This window comes from Daphnia carinata, chromosome 10, assembly GCF_022539665.2.
Source record: "Daphnia carinata strain CSIRO-1 chromosome 10, CSIRO_AGI_Dcar_HiC_V3, whole genome shotgun sequence".
Classification (NCBI taxonomy): Eukaryota; Metazoa; Arthropoda; class Branchiopoda; order Diplostraca; family Daphniidae; genus Daphnia; species Daphnia carinata.
The window spans coordinates 6,979,326-6,995,984 of record NC_081340.1 but is presented as its reverse complement, the minus strand read 5'-3'; the positions used below and the strand labels follow the sequence as shown (position 1 = coordinate 6,995,984).

At 40.8% G+C, this 16,659-nt stretch overlaps 1 protein-coding gene and 1 long non-coding RNA gene across 6 annotated transcripts; both read right to left on the bottom strand.

Annotated features, from left to right (window-relative positions):
* Positions 1 to 452: 452 nt before the first annotated feature.
* On the bottom strand, positions 453 to 10,560 carry LOC130701081 (carbonic anhydrase 2-like). Of its 2 annotated transcripts, none has more exons than XM_059497337.1 (8): positions 10,487 to 10,560; positions 7,693 to 7,766; positions 2,911 to 2,961; positions 2,638 to 2,802; positions 2,406 to 2,556; positions 2,231 to 2,336; positions 1,888 to 2,115; positions 453 to 1,737 (listed from the first exon to the last, which is right to left on the bottom strand). In XM_059497337.1, exons 2-8 carry the CDS (start codon positions 7,763 to 7,765, stop codon positions 1,567 to 1,569), a joined length of 945 nt encoding a protein of 314 aa, XP_059353320.1. In that variant the 5' UTR covers position 7,766; positions 10,487 to 10,560; the 3' UTR covers positions 453 to 1,566. The 2 variants fall into 2 exon arrangements, with proteins under 2 accessions (XP_059353320.1, XP_057379018.1); XM_057523035.2 differs by lacking the exon at positions 10,487 to 10,560 and adding an exon at positions 9,082 to 9,240.
* A 902-nt stretch (positions 10,561 to 11,462) lies between these two features.
* Positions 11,463 to 16,569, bottom strand: LOC132088422 (uncharacterized). Of its 4 annotated transcripts, XR_009421985.1 has the most exons (8): positions 16,459 to 16,569; positions 16,167 to 16,247; positions 14,167 to 14,316; positions 12,470 to 12,716; positions 12,088 to 12,389; positions 11,918 to 12,024; positions 11,743 to 11,791; positions 11,463 to 11,625 (listed from the first exon to the last, which is right to left on the bottom strand). It is a non-coding gene; the product is annotated as an uncharacterized LOC132088422 (long non-coding RNA). The 4 variants fall into 4 exon arrangements; XR_009421983.1 differs by having other exon boundaries at positions 11,918 to 12,389; XR_009421986.1 differs by lacking the exon at positions 11,918 to 12,024 and having other exon boundaries at positions 12,086 to 12,389.
* Positions 16,570 to 16,659: the final 90 nt, after the last annotated feature.

Sequence of the window (16,659 nt, the reverse complement as noted above, 5' to 3'; positions counted from 1 at the left end):
TTCAACTTTTTTTGGAAGGCCAGTCACGTCAACAGCCTTAACTAAATGCGAAGTTGCTCTTTCCTGAACCGCCTAGTATCCCTTGGAAAATGGAAAGGCAGAACAAGGAAAATGATACCAAAAAAAAGTACGTACAAGATCGTCGTGATGTTGATTAAATGATTTCGCGTTGATCTCCGCACGTCCCGTCATCCAGACGAATACGTCACCACCGAAAGCGTTCTTTGAACCACGCTGTATGAATAGTCAATCGCGAATCTCTTACCCCCAGAACGTGCCATCATGGCGATTAACAACCTGCGTTCATTGTCGTGTAACTGACAAGTGTGTCAACCAGTGCGGAATACGTTCGACTAGCATTCAAAGGACGATCCAATCGCCTATAAGAGGTAACTCTGTTGACGAGTTACCGAGTTTGAATGCAGTAAAAAGAAATGACGAGAACGAAGATATATCTTTTGACGGTTTGTATTTTCACAATCCATCAGAAGACAATGGAATCAAAACACGTCGTTCAATCACTTTTAAAATTCGATTGGATTAGAATAGTTGACACGGGAAGATGGGGTGGTAAGTTCTTTAGTTTTCTATGTACATATGTATATATTATCAATACTTAAAAAAGTCTATACAAGATTTCTACCCGTGCACACATTGCGTATTGCATAGGAAGAATCATTGGCCACTTGTGTTCAGCACGGATCTTAACCTTTTCTCTGTGAATGTGCGTTGTCCCGACACGTGTCAACTCATAGATGTCAGCAGAAGCACAAAAAAAGAAACGAGAAAAGGACGGGTACAAGTCAAGGAAACAATAATGAACCAATTCAATTTGTAACAGACTCTGAAAAAAAAAGGGAAACGGGTGGAAGAGCCGTAACGCGTTAACGTAACAGTGGTTAGTTTTAAAGTTGATCGCGTTGGAAGGATTGTGAAAAAGATTGTGTCTACACATCTACTTGAGCCTAACCGGTAAGGGTTTCACTTACTTCTCAAAACAATTTTTTTTTTGTAAAATTATTTTTTACATATAGTTTCATTTTACTAATTTGAATCACTAACACGAGATGACGAAAATTCTTATTCACTTGTCACGGAATTCCTTATCCAACTATTTGTTAGATCACCATCTACTATCACTATTGGCTTAAGGAAAACGATCAAAGAAAAAAGATTTCGCTTATTTATGTACAAAATGCTTTAGAGTCGATTCTCCAAAGTATTTCACGATGGCCATGACATTTTAGGCAAGGAAAACGCATTTCCTCTGTTCTTTTGAAACATTATTTGAAAAATATGGAGGACCTGATCAAGTTATGTGACACAGGGAATTTTTACTTTGGATGGAAATCGAGGGGGAATTGTACTCCGGGCCACTGTAAACTCCTCCTCAGCCGATGTTTTAAGGTGTTTCAATTGCAAAAAAAAACTAAAAGAACTACCTTATTGTCTCTCTTGCTCAATTTCTCCGTTAGTTGGCAGTTTGATTTCTTAAATATACCAACTAAAAATAGTACGCGATGACAGGCTCTTTTGGCATCCGGATGGCGTTTCATTCAGTTGGGACTACAGCGCCAGAAATGCAACAATGGGCACAAGGAAGGCGGCCAACGAGGCGGCCATCTTGGTGGAAGCGGATCGGACGTGAACGGTACGCCCATTCAGTGGCTGCGCCGGTCGATAGTTGTTGACTAGAGGGTCTCCGTCTTCACTGATCAACTGTCGGAACTCGGCCAACTAAAAGTATTCAAACGAAGGAAAGAAAAAGATCAGCACTTTTAGTTTTTCTGCCTATCGTAACAATCCGTTTGACATCGATCGCCTAATCAATAGCACGGCTGCTTGAACGTCAAGGGCAGCAGAGACGAAGAGAAAAGCGAAGCGGACCTGGTCTTCGGAGGCCGTGATGGGATCGGCAAAAACCGTCCACACGACGATCTCTTGGCAGCCGGGTGTAGTCAGAGAGCCCATGTAGCGATAAAACTTGGAAGTCGAGGCCGGCATAAGGTCACGCAATGAGAGAGTGTCGTTCAATTGCCATTCGTTGCCTTCATGTACCACGTGATCCAGCACTGACGTGATGGGCTCGAAAGCCGGATTATCCTCTTCGGACTCCTGCGACCAAACAGATGCAGACAAATATAAGAAAAGTCAATGACGCCCTTATATGATAATTAGACAAGCCTGGATTGCCGGCTAATCATTTCTTTGTTTTTTTTTTTTTAAATACCTCGACGAAGACTCCGAGGACAGCCAAGCCATCTGGATGCGATGTGGCGTTGCCCAAACTACCGTACTTTTTATTGTAGTGGACAAAGTGCAATTCAGCAGCGTAACTGTGACACACAAAACGGTGTTCATTGCTAAACCTTAAATGATACATTTGCTGAAAGAAATCATTATACTGTTTGTTATCGACGGTGTGTTCGCTGCCACGGACGCCTTCGGCGCCCCAATGGAAGTGCACCTGAGCGAAGATGAATTGATTAGTCAGACCGCCATCCCTGACGAACGGCATTCGATAATCGGCGTAATTCTTCGGCAAACTCAGCAGTACTGTAACAGAACAAAAGCGTGAATTAGGATCGGATCTAAGAAAAGACTAACGAATTGGCGAAGAAATTCGAGATCGCATACCCGTGTGTCCGTTATTGATCACCGTCAATGCTTTGCCACTTGTGTCGTAATTGCCGAGATGGATGGGCAGGAAATTTTGAGGCTTGGCCGAAGATGGAACGATGTCGATTGGCGATTGTTTATTCCCGTTGCACAAATCGTAGAAATTATACCAATGCGCTGGATCTAAAAACAGGTGAAAATTCGTTCCTATTAAATTGCCTAACCAATAATTCAATCGCTTTTGCTCAAAAGGTAGGGTGCGTGTTTAAAAGGCAAAAATCGGGTACGCACCATCCTCGCCGGAATAAGCCCAATGATGTGAACCGCCACTCGCCAGGATACCTGAAATAAATGAAATAACGTCAGCTTCTTTTCTTCTCCTATTAACGGGCATCGGTACAACACACTGTGAACACAACGGACGGGCGCTGATTGCTCCGCTCGATGAAGAGCCAAAGAGGTGGTAATTACGGGACGAATTGAGGATTATTCAAAAGGAGGGAACGTTGTAGTAATGGCTCTTTCTTGTTTAAAAAGGGAAAGACAGAGAACACATCAAAAGAGAAAAGTTTGTCAGAGACTTAGGGAACTCGTCCTGGTGATCTTTACGATCTATCGATCGTCGATTGATCTCAACAGCGCGTGTAAAAAAAAAAAGGACAAAAGAGCAACTCTTCGGCGCTGCATTTCCCCCGTGTTTCAAACCGCGTTAGTGGTATCCGCCAGGAGTATGGGCATTACGTCACGATACCAACCATCGAGTAAAGCCATTTCGAATCTCATTCCTAACCTCATGTTTCAGTCATTGATTTTAAATGTTCTTCTTTTCGTCTGGACTGGTTTGGCAAATAAAAAGATTTGCATCAGTGGACAGGGAATTTTGGGGAATCTACGTCCTTGTTGTACGCATACGGTGCGGATGGTACGAAGCGGATAAAACTAGATTCAACAGGACTTTAGCGCAAGGTTGGCTCAAGGGCCTGTAGTTTGGGCGTCACTTTCTTCCTCTTATGGCTCCTTAGTGGGATCCAAGATGACGAAGATCTTGACCTTATTTCCAGCAGTGTTGCATTTCCCCCTTACTGTCTTATGACGCGAATGTTTAACTCGCTTCAAAAATACCACACAAATGAAAGATTCCCGTCATGTTTATTAAATGCTCTTCTAAAGAATTTCCCTGTCCGCATTTTCATGGAGGTTTTGTTAGCTCCACTTCCATTATGAAGTGACGACAGGACATCCATTTAATAGATGTCGCTGATTGTCATTTCCCAAGTTCCTGCGGTTGGAAACGATACGAAAATGTCGCCAGGTCTCATTGAAAAAAAATTCGGCTGGCCGTGAAAAGAAATGGAGAAACCGATGGCCGTGAGAGTTGTTGGATTGCTTTCTCTATCTCCCTCCAGGGCAACCTTATTCTCAATCCAAAAAGGCAATCAAAAAGAAACTCCATTTTTGTGTTGTTCCTTTTGGCCAACGTTCAAAATGTTTAGGGTAAAAAATAAAATAAAATAAAAAAAAGGAAATAGTTTTCATCGAGAGGATTTTTTTTATCGATCGTCCAAGGGTTTTCCCCGTCATACTTTAGCCCCACCCAACAAGAAACCTACCGCAGTACTCGTTCAAGAATATTTTTAATTCCTCTTCTATCTGCTCATCTTTCGTTGTGAAAAAAATCAATGCCAGACACGAACCGACATCCTCTTTCGATTTCGACGCTCAATTCCTCGATAAACAAGTATCGTAATTCACTACACTTTGATCTCACTAACAAAGGAGTGTATCACAAGAATTTCAGAAGATGTCAGCTAGGAATCTCGTCACGTGCAAAGAGATCTACGATAAAAAAATAAAAAAAACACAAAACGGATCAATTCCTTTTGACAACCGCCGTGTTAGCCTATTAGTTCGAAATGGCCGAGCGATCCGCCTCATCCATATGTGGTACGTGGCCTTTCTGACGGCCCTCCCAACTCTCCCCACTACCCATTTCTTTTATGCCCTGCGACTGGTTCTGCTTAGTACATCTCCCAGAGATGAAGAGATGCAAGCCGATCAATACTAGACACACTGGCAAGAACTCGGCAGCTAAAAACGAAAGATAGGACATGCCAGCTTTCTTGCCATCTAATATCTCTGTTTTTTTTTTTGTTTTTTTTTGGACGGGCGACAAAGCGAAACTGATCCTTTTAAAGTTACATTTTTCTCGATACCACGACGAGAAAAAAACAAAATAGAAACACGGGAGGCAAGTTGCGGTTGGGCCTTCATCTGTTGGCCGTGAAATTGACCTGCCAAGAGGTGGGAGTAATAGCGGTATGAATGTTACTAGGAGTCGCATTTCTACCGATGTGTGTCTATGACAACGGGACAAACGCTACAACACGACAACGATGGCATATTATCTTGTTCGCACGACACGCTATATTTCCATCGAGGTTGATTCAAAGTTAAGCTCAAACAATGGCACCGAATTCTGAGAGGCACCTTACACTTTCATGCGACATTTTCAAGTTGCGAGTGCTCTTTCTTTTCCTCTTTGTTTTTTTTTTATTGGTCTATTGTCGTTTTATAGTTCAACGGGACCTAGTGAGAAATACACACCGTAACAGAAAAGCCGACACGAATGTCTCTTTGCCAATTTTTAAATCGCCTTTCATTTCGGACGCGGCTCAATCCGGCCTTAACCGGCTTGATGGTGGCTATAGGAACTGCCCCGCAAAACTGTTTGCTTTATGGCTATACATTTAGAAGATGAATAAAAGAAGATAACTCCGATTCTATCGACAATCAATGATAAAAACTATGGACATGCCATCAGTGAACTTCGGTGTCAACAAGTCTAAATGTAATCTTTTTTTTTTCTCAAAATGAAAACCAATTTCGAGATCTGACAATCAACTAACGTATAATTCAATAAAAAAAGTCGTTTCTTGCGTTCCCTCACAAAAGAACTTGGCAATCTGTTGGATAACCAACAACAATTCTTGGCCGAAAAGGAACTCGTGCCTGCGTCCATATTTGATTGATTCGCTTATCGAGACGGAAACTGTTAAAACATTTCTAGGGCAAGCGGATGAGACGTCAACGGTACGTCCTTTTTCTTTGGGAAACTTGGAAGGCAGCCACGTAATAAAGAAGAAATTGCTATGATTCTAGGCCTTGCGGGGAGTTACCTTTTATTACCGCTTCTATTTTTATTCAATCTACTTTTCAAAAGAGCTTAAAGCGGAACTGAGACCACCGCCATTTCCATTTCACGTTGCATAAAAAAAAAAATATTTACAATTGCGTTTTCTCTTTTGCAAGTACCGAGAAAACAAAAACAAAAGTACGCAATGCTCAAATATTTGGCTCTCAATGTTGTAAATAACACTAAAAAAAAAGGGCCGTATAAACACGATTGGGTATACACAATACATCTTTTTTTTTTCGTTTTACAAGCTTCCATTCGTTTGGCACCGTTATCGATCAGATTTCCGAAGCTTCGGTCTTATACATATTCGACTTCTTTTCAATTACCTTTTCCCCCCATTTCTTTTGGGGGGTTTTTCCCCTCTCTTTTATAACGTTGGAATGGAACTCCCTTTACTGTCACAAGCGGAAAGCAGTCACGCCCGCGTTCGGGTAATAGCTGTACTCGTCTAAAAAGAAACATTTATCGAAACTAAGAACAATTCTTAGCATGTAACCATAACACACGTACGTCGAGTGTGTACGCCGAGACAAAAAGCTGGCCTATTGGTGGCAGGTTGGCCGTTCTTTTAAAGAATTTCTCTAGAAAATAGGAAAAAAAGCGAGAGGCATTCTATTGTATCGGAAATATGCCCGCCATGTCATATCGACTCGGTAGAAAGGACAAATAATCAAAACGTAAAACGAGGAAAGAAAAATGTCGGAATGCCAATCAACTGTGAGCGTTTTCTATCGATGCCATTGCTCGAGGAAAGGGGGAAAACGGAACGTGAAATGAAAAAGAAAATAACAAAACACAAAAATAAAAATTTACAATTTTCTTCGGGCGATGGCGGAAAACATTCAAATTTAACACGAATGTCAAAACCAAACCCACTGCGACATTTTCCATCCGAAACCCCGCCGGATTTTCCCAACCGCAGAGCGACATCCGAGATCGGATTATTTGCATAAATTAAAACAGAAGACGCAAAGTCCGATTTGAGACGAGCTAGATTGGTTGTAGACAATAATAACTCCCCAACAAAATAAACAACGACCTTGCTCAATGTTCGTCCGTGCCTGGGACGGGATGCGTGCGTGATTGTCGTTATTTTCTTTTTTTTTTTTTCGTTCCACGTCCTGACAATTCCTTTAAGGCTTCCGTCCTCTCCGCCCGCTACATAACCCCGCAAGGTTATCGCCCGGCTGGCAAATTACCAACCGGCGTGAGATACAATAAAATGCGTAATCAAATCGTCGATGTTTATCTAGCAGCTCTAAAGAGCTTTAAATAAGACAGGTACACACGTACTGCTTAACCGCGTGTCTAGGAAACGAATTAAGAAAAGATTGTGCGTGTCTAGTGGCCCCGTTATGCCTATGCTTTAATAACGACGATTGCAATCAAGGACTGCACAATAACCACCGGCGGCCATTAAACCTCACAGTCAGTTTCCAAAATTCGGTCATGGCAAAGCCGGAAGAAAAAAAAGACTTTGAGATAATTGGCACTACTGTCTTATTTACCAGTTCATTTTTTTTTCTTTTAAAGAAAGAGGTTTTTTTTTTTCCTTTTTGTAAGCCTTGTCTATTAGAATTCGCGACGTTCAACATGGAGGTCAACTTGTGCGTGTCCGTGTACCGTAATAAACTGTAGAAAAAGTTAGAAACTGCGCCCGCTCATTCGGAAATATTTCCTGACCGGAACGCAAAAAGTAGGTAAAGCTACGGTTCAAAATCCTTGGCGTGTTGTTTAGTCTAGTCACGTTGACGAACGAAATGGAGAGTTGTGATCCAAATAAAAAAAAAATTCTATCCCTTTACGAGCGCATTATTACGAGGGGGGAAATTCCGACATCTTATCCCATAAGAGAATAGTTGAATCAATCGACTTACCAGTCACCATTAAACTCAAGATGGAAGCGACGACGAAGACGTCTCTACGTAACGTTGAATGACGGGAAGACATGCTGAAAAACGAGAAAAAAAAAAATGAATGTAGGCACAAATCTAATGATACACGTAGATAAAACAGATAGTTTTCTTTTATGCAAATATACAGTAGCTGGATTTTGGTTGAACCGGGAAAAAAACAAAATTTTATACAGAAAGGCGCGAGAAGATCATAACGATTGCTAGTCACGACTTGTGCTGTAGACTATCGATCGTGAATGGAAACCATGTCTCCGGGTAACCCCCCCCCCCCCTTTACTAGCGACAGAACTCCTGGACTCAACCAACCGACCAGAGCAAAAAAAAGGCGAAACTTAAAAAAAAAAAGATTCAAGATCTATAGGGCCATCACTCACCAAAAACGTTCCTTTTTTTTTTTAAACATAAAATCACGAAACGCAGTTCTTACTTGAAACTGGAGAATAAATGAATGTGGCAAGAGTTTTACAACCAAATAAAGTTTCTCTTGATTATGTCAACTTAAGAATCAGATTACAAAAACTATCCGTTTACGACCAAGAACGTCAAGCTACTGGCGGACCTCCGCGAAGGTAATAATTTTATAAGAAAGCGAAAGTAGAATACGTTTGACGAGGCTCGTGGCTACTTCCTTGGACAGCTCAGCATCTAACGGAATGGCAACCTTGCCCTGAATTTGATTAGCCGAACACGGACGCGGTCTTTTTTTTAATCCTACGATATAGAAATTCCGCCAATTGCTAAACGCGGTAGTGGCCATTCTAAGCGAATTCCCATTTCTAGAAACGGCCAAGCAATAAACAACGCAAAAAGACAATACACTGATTGACCTTCGTTCGTATTTCTCGTTACTGGACAACGAGACGATTCCGGTGTTGGTTGAGAAATAAATCAAGTCATTGACTTTCTTAGAAAAAATATAAACAAGTCATTAAGAAAACTGGCTGACCCAATGAGGCGCACGTTGCACACAACAATTGAAAGGCTACCGATGAAGGGCAATAATGGAAAACAAATCATACATAGCGTAAGGCCTTTCACTTCCTGGCTCTCGAGTAACCAAATCTCGACGGTAATCAATTTACTACTAAGTAAAAAAAAAAAAAAAAAAAGGAACTACAATGACGAAAGAAAATTGCATAATATTATGTGTCGGGCTATGCAATGCCTTTTGGCAACTGGCTTTGAATGACATGTGACGGACGTCTGAAAAATTGAACGACATTAGTGAGCCATATCGAGAACGATGGAGCGAGTGCAACTGAACTCGGTCGGCCCTTACATGGAGCCGACGATAATGCGAAACACGCGAAGGCACATACATTTGAATTTGTTATGTCAAACACTACTTACTGGATGTCTGCGATATTGCTCGGCTACCGAAGAAATACAGGCACAAGGTAGGGAAAAACCCAAACTGGGAATTGTACGCAACAAAAAAAAAAAAAAAAAAAAAAATAGCGCAACTCTTTCTCTTTAAATTTAAATTGGCGGACACACACAACAGCCGAAGGAAATTTGATCAGGTGAATTTAAAAAAAAAAAAGGGGGGAAAGCTTGTTTTTAGAAAGGATGGATCCCAAAAAAAAAAAACGAGAGGAAGAACAACACACGGGGATGAGGTTTGTTATGCTTTGGCAAAAATGTCTTTCTTTTTTATTGGTGCTGGATAGAAGTGGGGAGGGAATCCAGCGGAGTGATGCGCCGGTGGACGTGGTTCAGCGTCGACTAAGTCTGCAACCGGCATTCGGGTCTGGTTTTAAGCCGGCCGTGCGGATAGAATGGTAGGAGGGAAAAGGAGAGGATAGATAAGAGAGGGAGCCAAGTGAGAAACGGTGGGGGAGAAGGAGGGAGGAGCGAGAGAGAGAGAGAAAAATAAAGCGCAGAGTGAGAGATTCCGGAAGGGAAATATGTAGAAGAGAAAAGACGAACAAGAGAGGAAGAAGGAGGGGGCTGGATATCAAAAGGGAGGGAGAAAGAAGAGCCGTGTGGTATAACAACTAGACACTACATCTACACCATGAACCCCACCTCCCCCCCATCGCTCTACCGTCCCATCAAAAAAAAAAAATAATAAAAAAAAGAGAAAAGAAGACGAACACATTGCTCTTTAAATCGGCCATTCCTCCTCCTTGTTTTCTGAGATATACGCCATAGAAGAATGGCCGATGGAAGATATAAAATATTCACAGGGATTGATACGGGAATAACCTGGAGAAAAAGGGAAAGAGGGGATGAAAAAAACAAAGACTCAACAAAGACTTAGACCTACACAACCAGTCGGGGCCAGTTGCTGAGGTCGTCTTCATCCACTTCTTCTTCCCAAGGGTGGGCAAACGCAAGGTCAAAAGACTCTCGAGGATGCTCACCATTAGATCGAAAAACGTTACGGCAATACCAAAACAAACGCGATTCTCGGATAATGTTAAAATAGATATATGGGTCGACGGCAAACGACGTAGTCTTTAGGGGGTTAAATAAGCAGGTGCAACCTTGACTTAATGGGACGCTGCTTCGTTCCTTTCCACCTTCACTCTCAGCCTAAGTGTAGCGCAAGGTTTCTCTCCTTCCAACGCTAAGCTCCTCCTCTATCTCCTGCTGGGCATTTGCCGAGATTATTGTAAACTGATCTTGCATGACATTCTATCGCCTCACGATTATCCCTCCCAGTTGCGCGATAACATTAATCAACTGTCACATCGAATCGTGCCCACTCGGCACTGATATGTGTGTTTCTTATTTGATGAGACCGTATTACCTTCACATGGCGCAATCCGAGGTGTAAGTTCTAAATGTAGGGGGTTGACGGAAGCAGAACATCAAATTCCCGATTCTCGTTTTGCAGTTGCTCATTTGACACAGCCTCAAACATTGTGAGCGCATTTCCGCTAACCCTGCATGGTTTTACGGGACGATAATCTGCGTGACAATTATAAAAACGTTAATAAAAAAAAGAAAAGAAACCAAAACAAAATCTAAAAATGGATACGCTTGGTTTGCGTTGTTGTTCACCTTAGCAATGAAGGCCCTTTCATAATTTTTTATTTCCTTTTCGTGAAGTCTTTGCAGTCTGTGGATCTCGTTAGTTAGCTAGCCCGCAGCAACGCATTACGAAGGTTGACCCTAAAAAAAAAACGCAAGAAGGAACAAAAAAAAATCAGTACAGAATAATCTCAAAATGAACGGAATGTTACCAAGGCTTCGCAAAATTACTCGAATCAGTTGTAAAAATTCAGGAATGACCACGAGAGTACAACCTGTTCTCAGAAAGCCATCACGTAAAAAACAAAAAAAAAACAAACACGATATGCTTGAATTTAATTCAATTATTACTTTGCCTTTTTTCTTTGGCATTCTGCTTTTCTTTTTGCGATGTTGGGTATTGAGCGGTGGAACCTGGCGGCGACGAGAACGGGCTGGTACCTCCGCCAGTCTTCTACGGTTTTTCCCGGGTGCAACAGAATGAGCACTTACGGGTTTAACGTGCAAATGGTGTCAAACAGGTGACGCCATACTCTTTCGACTAATGTTTGCAGAACAAGAGCAGCTATAGCCCCCCCCCCCCCCCCCCCGAAGGGCAATTGAAGCTCGGCATCATGGCATATGGAGATCATATGGACATAATTAACTTGGTCTGTTGCAACTACCATAAAAACAAAAGAAGATTGCATGGAGAAAAAAATTTCACACATTGGATGTGAGCTAGTGGCATACTTACAGGTCTCTTCGTGACCGGTCGATTCGTTACGTTGAGCTTATCAATAAGACGCTAATCCAAGTTAGAATTTTCTTGCACCAAGTTGTACCCAATTTGTAAATAACAATTAGAAGTTTGACGTCAACGGAAATGGAGAATTGTCACCTTATGACACTTCATCTTCTGCTGCCGCTATTTGCCTTCATATAAAGAAAAAATTGATTATGCTACAATAGCAATAAAAATGACCTTACGACCTTGTTATATAAGGGAAAACAAAATTTATAAAATAGTAAAATCTGCGTGTTGAAACATACCACGTGCTTGGTCACGATCTGCTCACGTCATTGCGCCTTGCTACTGCATCTACAAACACACACACACACACAAAATTAGAATTCATTAGAAAACTGGCCAAGTGCAGTCGACATCAACCTTGATTTTCCTCTAGATTAAATTTAATTAACAAAACAAAAACAAAAAAAAAAATACCATCTTTTTCCTATTATCAATTTCCCGAACCGTTTAAACTAGACCAAAAAAATCTTATTCTAGTTTGAGAAAACGCAACCGGTTGATTCCACTTCAATAGCGTAAGCCTACAAGGAAAGGCAAATAAAATGATTGACGAAAAAATAAGGACAAGGATAAATGTCACACACTGGACCGTGGATGGAGCAGCATAGTAGTAGTCGAAGGCTGAATTAGCGCGTGACATTGTCCGAAAGTATCCTCATCATCAGTCAGTTTTGAAATGGTGGGCTTCTCCCGCCGGGAGGGCATCTGGATCCCGTGACAAAGCATCATCTCACCGTTAAAAAAAAAAAAAACAAAAAAAAAAACTGCGCTGTTCCCGCTCGTGGCCATGAGAATGACGTGGAAGGGCAACTGCAAAGCCTTCGTGAAAAACGGAGACAAATAAAATGTCAAACTAGGGCGATGGGAGGGAAGAGACACCAGTGAACTGAATTTACGTAAAAACGAAAACAAAGATAGAATTTTTGATTTTTTTTTCGCAGTACGTCGTCGCTCATTAGATCCTACCTTAAGTTTCACCATCATCGATAACGTGACTTTGAAAGCTGTAGCTTGCGCTTCAGCCGGTAATATCCGGATCGTATTGGGTCGATTAAACGATCAAGGACCCTAACCCAACGGCACAAGGGATCAATGTAACATGATACATCGTCACGAATGAGCGCTCCATTGCCATTTCGACACTCTCCGGGTGATGATGTACAAGTCACTGAAACAACATTGGCCGTCGTAACAGAGTCTGACCAACATGAACCTATCAAAAGAACAGCGATTATTAGTAATAATGATTCGTATATTTTATTTGTAAGTACTTAATGTCTAATGATTACCCTGACAGATTTGCACACGTCAATAAATGTCAAAATACTTTTCTCGCGTTTACACTGTAGCCTACGTACACACTTGCGTCAATTTACGTATCATAAAATATTATGCAATCTGCCTATCATTCCATAATAATGGAACAGGCCTATTCATTTCCTAATAAAAACGAAGCTTCCTTCGCTGATACTATGAAACTAGAATATTTACAGCATTTTAAGTTAAAGCGTGCAAATGTTAAACCTATTAAACGCTATGTGGGAAGCTGTATGTCATTACACGCGTCAAAAACGTGTCCAGATACACTGGAATAACAGGATGTGTTTTGCGACAAACTCCTGATGACACTCTGCATCAAAATTCTACGCGTTAACACACTATTATTTTTACGTCAATCAAATGCAGATGTTTTGCTGACGAAGGAAAATTTAAATTTAAAAAAATTTACGGACATGACGTGATAAAACCAATTGACGCTGATAAAAATAAACATCCTGGTGCAGATATGAAAGCAAAACAATTGACATTCTCCATGGCAATATCCTTGATGACGATTTTCGGTGACCCATAGTCTGACATGACTGGGTGCCCTATGTAATTGAATCAGGTGTTGGGTATTCACAGTAAGAGGCATTTTGTATTCTAGCCACTCAAAGCAAACGCGCCTGACATGACAACATGTAAAAATGTCTGGAATGGAATAGAAGAAAAAATTGAAATGACCAAGAATTTCACAATACTTTGACGTAAAAGATATTCAACTCGCTGCGGTTAGCCTGTTTAATCTAACACAGCACGTCTTACGTTCTGCTCATCCGCAATAATTAGCGGTCTACACAAACAAGACCATTAGCGATTGTACAAACAACAACATTATCATCATGTGATTTTACTTCAAGCCTTTTCATAAATTCCAGAAACGGAATACGCCAGGTGAAAATTGATAGTGCTAAAACACGACCAACATTCCTACTATAATTGGATTAAGGAATTGCAAACGGTGGTAACTGCTACACCAAAAACCCAAAAAACCTGATTACTGTGATCTTTTCTGTTTGAAGGGTTCCAACGCATTGCCTCCTAGCCCGCTTGGAAACCCTGTTTGATCTCAACAAGGATTCCGTTCGTTAAACCGAACGAATCTCCCACCTGGAACTAAAAGAACCTACTAGAACTTACGGCAAGGCATTTGAAGTTGATGTAAAGGTCTTTAGAGCAAAAGGATCGATCCCGAGATATTTTGTTCAAAGGTCAACTCTGTTCGACGTTCCTTTTTATTCCCCATTTCTGTTTCTTAACAAGACGATGCGAAAGGTGATCGATAACGATCGAATGACCGTATTTTTTTTGCACTTTTTAACAAAGAATCGAGAAAGACTTACCAATTCGTCTCCAGTCGTGCTCGAGGGTTTAGCAAATAGAGCTGTGAAAGAGACACACTGGAGTGGAGCCTCTCGTACCACAGCTATTTGTTTATTCCATCGTCATCGGCAAGTTCTCGAAGACGCCATCGACCCGGGTGGCTCGATCCACTACAGAAAAAAGGAAAATAGAACGGTTAGAATCAAATTAAAAGTCGAATCAAATGATACGTCAGACATTAGCTATGGAACAATGCTAGAGTGAATAACCCATGCAGTGTCTTGTACTGTGTAAAAGTATATCTAATTTCACAGACAACATCGAAGAAAAATGCTTTCATGACCATAAAAAACAAGATTAAGGTGCTCGGGAACGAGTCCCTATTACAATTTTGCGCAAAGTTTTATTGTAATGGTCTCGCTGTTGCTTAGCAAAACGTAAATATCTAGAAAATGTCATTACACGCTCCTCTCCTGTGTGAAGTTTTACACTTTCTCATTACCCAGTCTGATTAAATGCCTTTGTCCGTAATTCATTTTTATTTCGCCTCTTGTGTCTGCGCGGAGTGGGATCTATTTTCGCCTTATCCGCCACTTATGTGACACCGTAATGAAATTAAAGTGACACGTAGGACAAGACAGATGGCGGGGGGCACACTGTCGTTTACAAGGGCGCTGATCAGACGCGATTTTCTATTGTTTCGATGACACAATACTTTCTTTGCATCCACACCATATCGATTGTTAATCGATAAGCATTACAATAGAAGCGAGGACGTTCTAATTGAATAAACAAGCCGTTCTCAACCTTTATATCTTTACTATGTTTTCAGAATGCAACCTAATAACGAAATCGAAAACAGCAATTAAACAATCGATGTTATGCAAAATCCATTAAATCCCAACCACCACGACCGCAAATCAACCAGCTTCTCGAATTCACGACGATGGATCGATGGCGCTGGTGGATGAATGTCGCATAATGAGCTCGACGACATTGAGGCTTCTATTTACTGTCGCATTACACAATAGACCAGAGCCTCTTGCAAAGATGAAGACGGGTATACGTACAATACCTTTTGTTAGATAAATTGCAAATTCCCTTTCGAATCCCGTGTGAATATTTCAATTGAAAATAATTTGGAAATTGGCACGAAATCCTAGAAGACGTTTTTGTTAGGCGAATTGAGTTTTTGGAGCGAAAAAGTTCCAGCTGACACGAACCGAGTTGGTTAACAGCTATAGAATTGAATGCTGATAAAGAAAGAAATTTTGGCCAAAACGTTCCTATGCAACAACCAAATACGACGCCACGAACTTGGGACAAGTTAAATGGATAATAATATGGCGTGAAAAGTGGATCGATAGAACAAACAATTAGGGGAGAAAGTGCTTGGTAATCAAAAGCGATGCAGAGATCGATTAGCATTCTGCAGAAAACTGCTGCTTAGAGTTTGTTCTAAACGATTTGTTGAGCTTTTACCACGATTACAAGATTACTGCGTTCTCGTGCCAAATGCATATTCTTTCCACCACGGATTTCTCTTTGCCCCGTCAATCAGACAGGGCAGTCGGCAGTTAGATTATTCCAGATCGAAGGTATGCATGTTGCATGGAAGACGGAACTAAATTGAATCGTGCGTTCAACCCTCTCAATTGCTTCGACTACCGGAATTGCCTATTGCAGAACAAAACTATACAAATGTTTAATCGATTAATTAATTGATCTTCCATAAGAAATTGAGCAAGCCCAGTTTAAGGATTTTGAAAAGGTGTTTTTTTTTGCAAGACATGCGATTGAACAACAGACCCCAAATTTTATGGTAATAGATGTTTGCTCCATCCACCTAAATCATGTTCACATGCAACGGTAATAAATGTAATAGAGTTCTTGGTGAAATCATTCACACGTAAAAGCCAAGAACATGCTTGTTTCACTTCAATTTGTTTGCTGTGTGATAATATATTCATTCACATTATATATTACTTTTATGATTGCAGAGAATTCAAAGATGGCTTACCATAAAGTTTTACTGATCCATCATGATGTATCCCGACAAGGTACTTTTAAGTTCATGCACAGTCATGTCCATGAATGCAGACTATAATAAAAATATATGTCATTACAACTTTACCAACTTACATCCTAGGATACTACAATCGCCTTTCGTGTAATATAAAAGTGCAATCTAAAGTTTTAGCACAACAGATGGTGACCTTATTAGGTTGCCCAACCAGCAAATCATAAAAAAAACGTCATTAATCTTGAATAGCACTTTGTGACGCACTAACTTTATTGTACTCAATTTGTACCTTTGCAAGCTGAAATTGATATAATATGAATACATTCTGTACAAGTTCATGAACTTACGGCAAACTGACAACAACAAAAAAAGGCGCCAGTACACGTCGATGTACTGTACGTATCGATGGTCGGAAGTTCAAACCAAGATAGATGTCTGTACAACACAGCGTTGCTACTAATTTTCATATCGATTTAAAGGAACGTCACAT

Excerpts from the sequence above, each read along its gene's own strand:
- LOC130701081 (XM_059497337.1), bottom strand. The coding sequence starts at position 7,765 with ATGTCTTCCCGTCATTCAACGTTACGTAGAGACGTCTTCGTCGTCGCT. Across the intron at positions 2,962-7,692 it reads CTTGAGTTTAATGGTGACTG|GTATCCTGGCGAGTGGCGGT; the intron begins GTAAGTCGATTG and ends CATTTATTTCAG. Across the intron at positions 1,738-1,887 it reads TCACGGCCTCCGAAGACCAG|TTGGCCGAGTTCCGACAGTT; the intron begins GTCCGCTTCGCT and ends GAATACTTTTAG.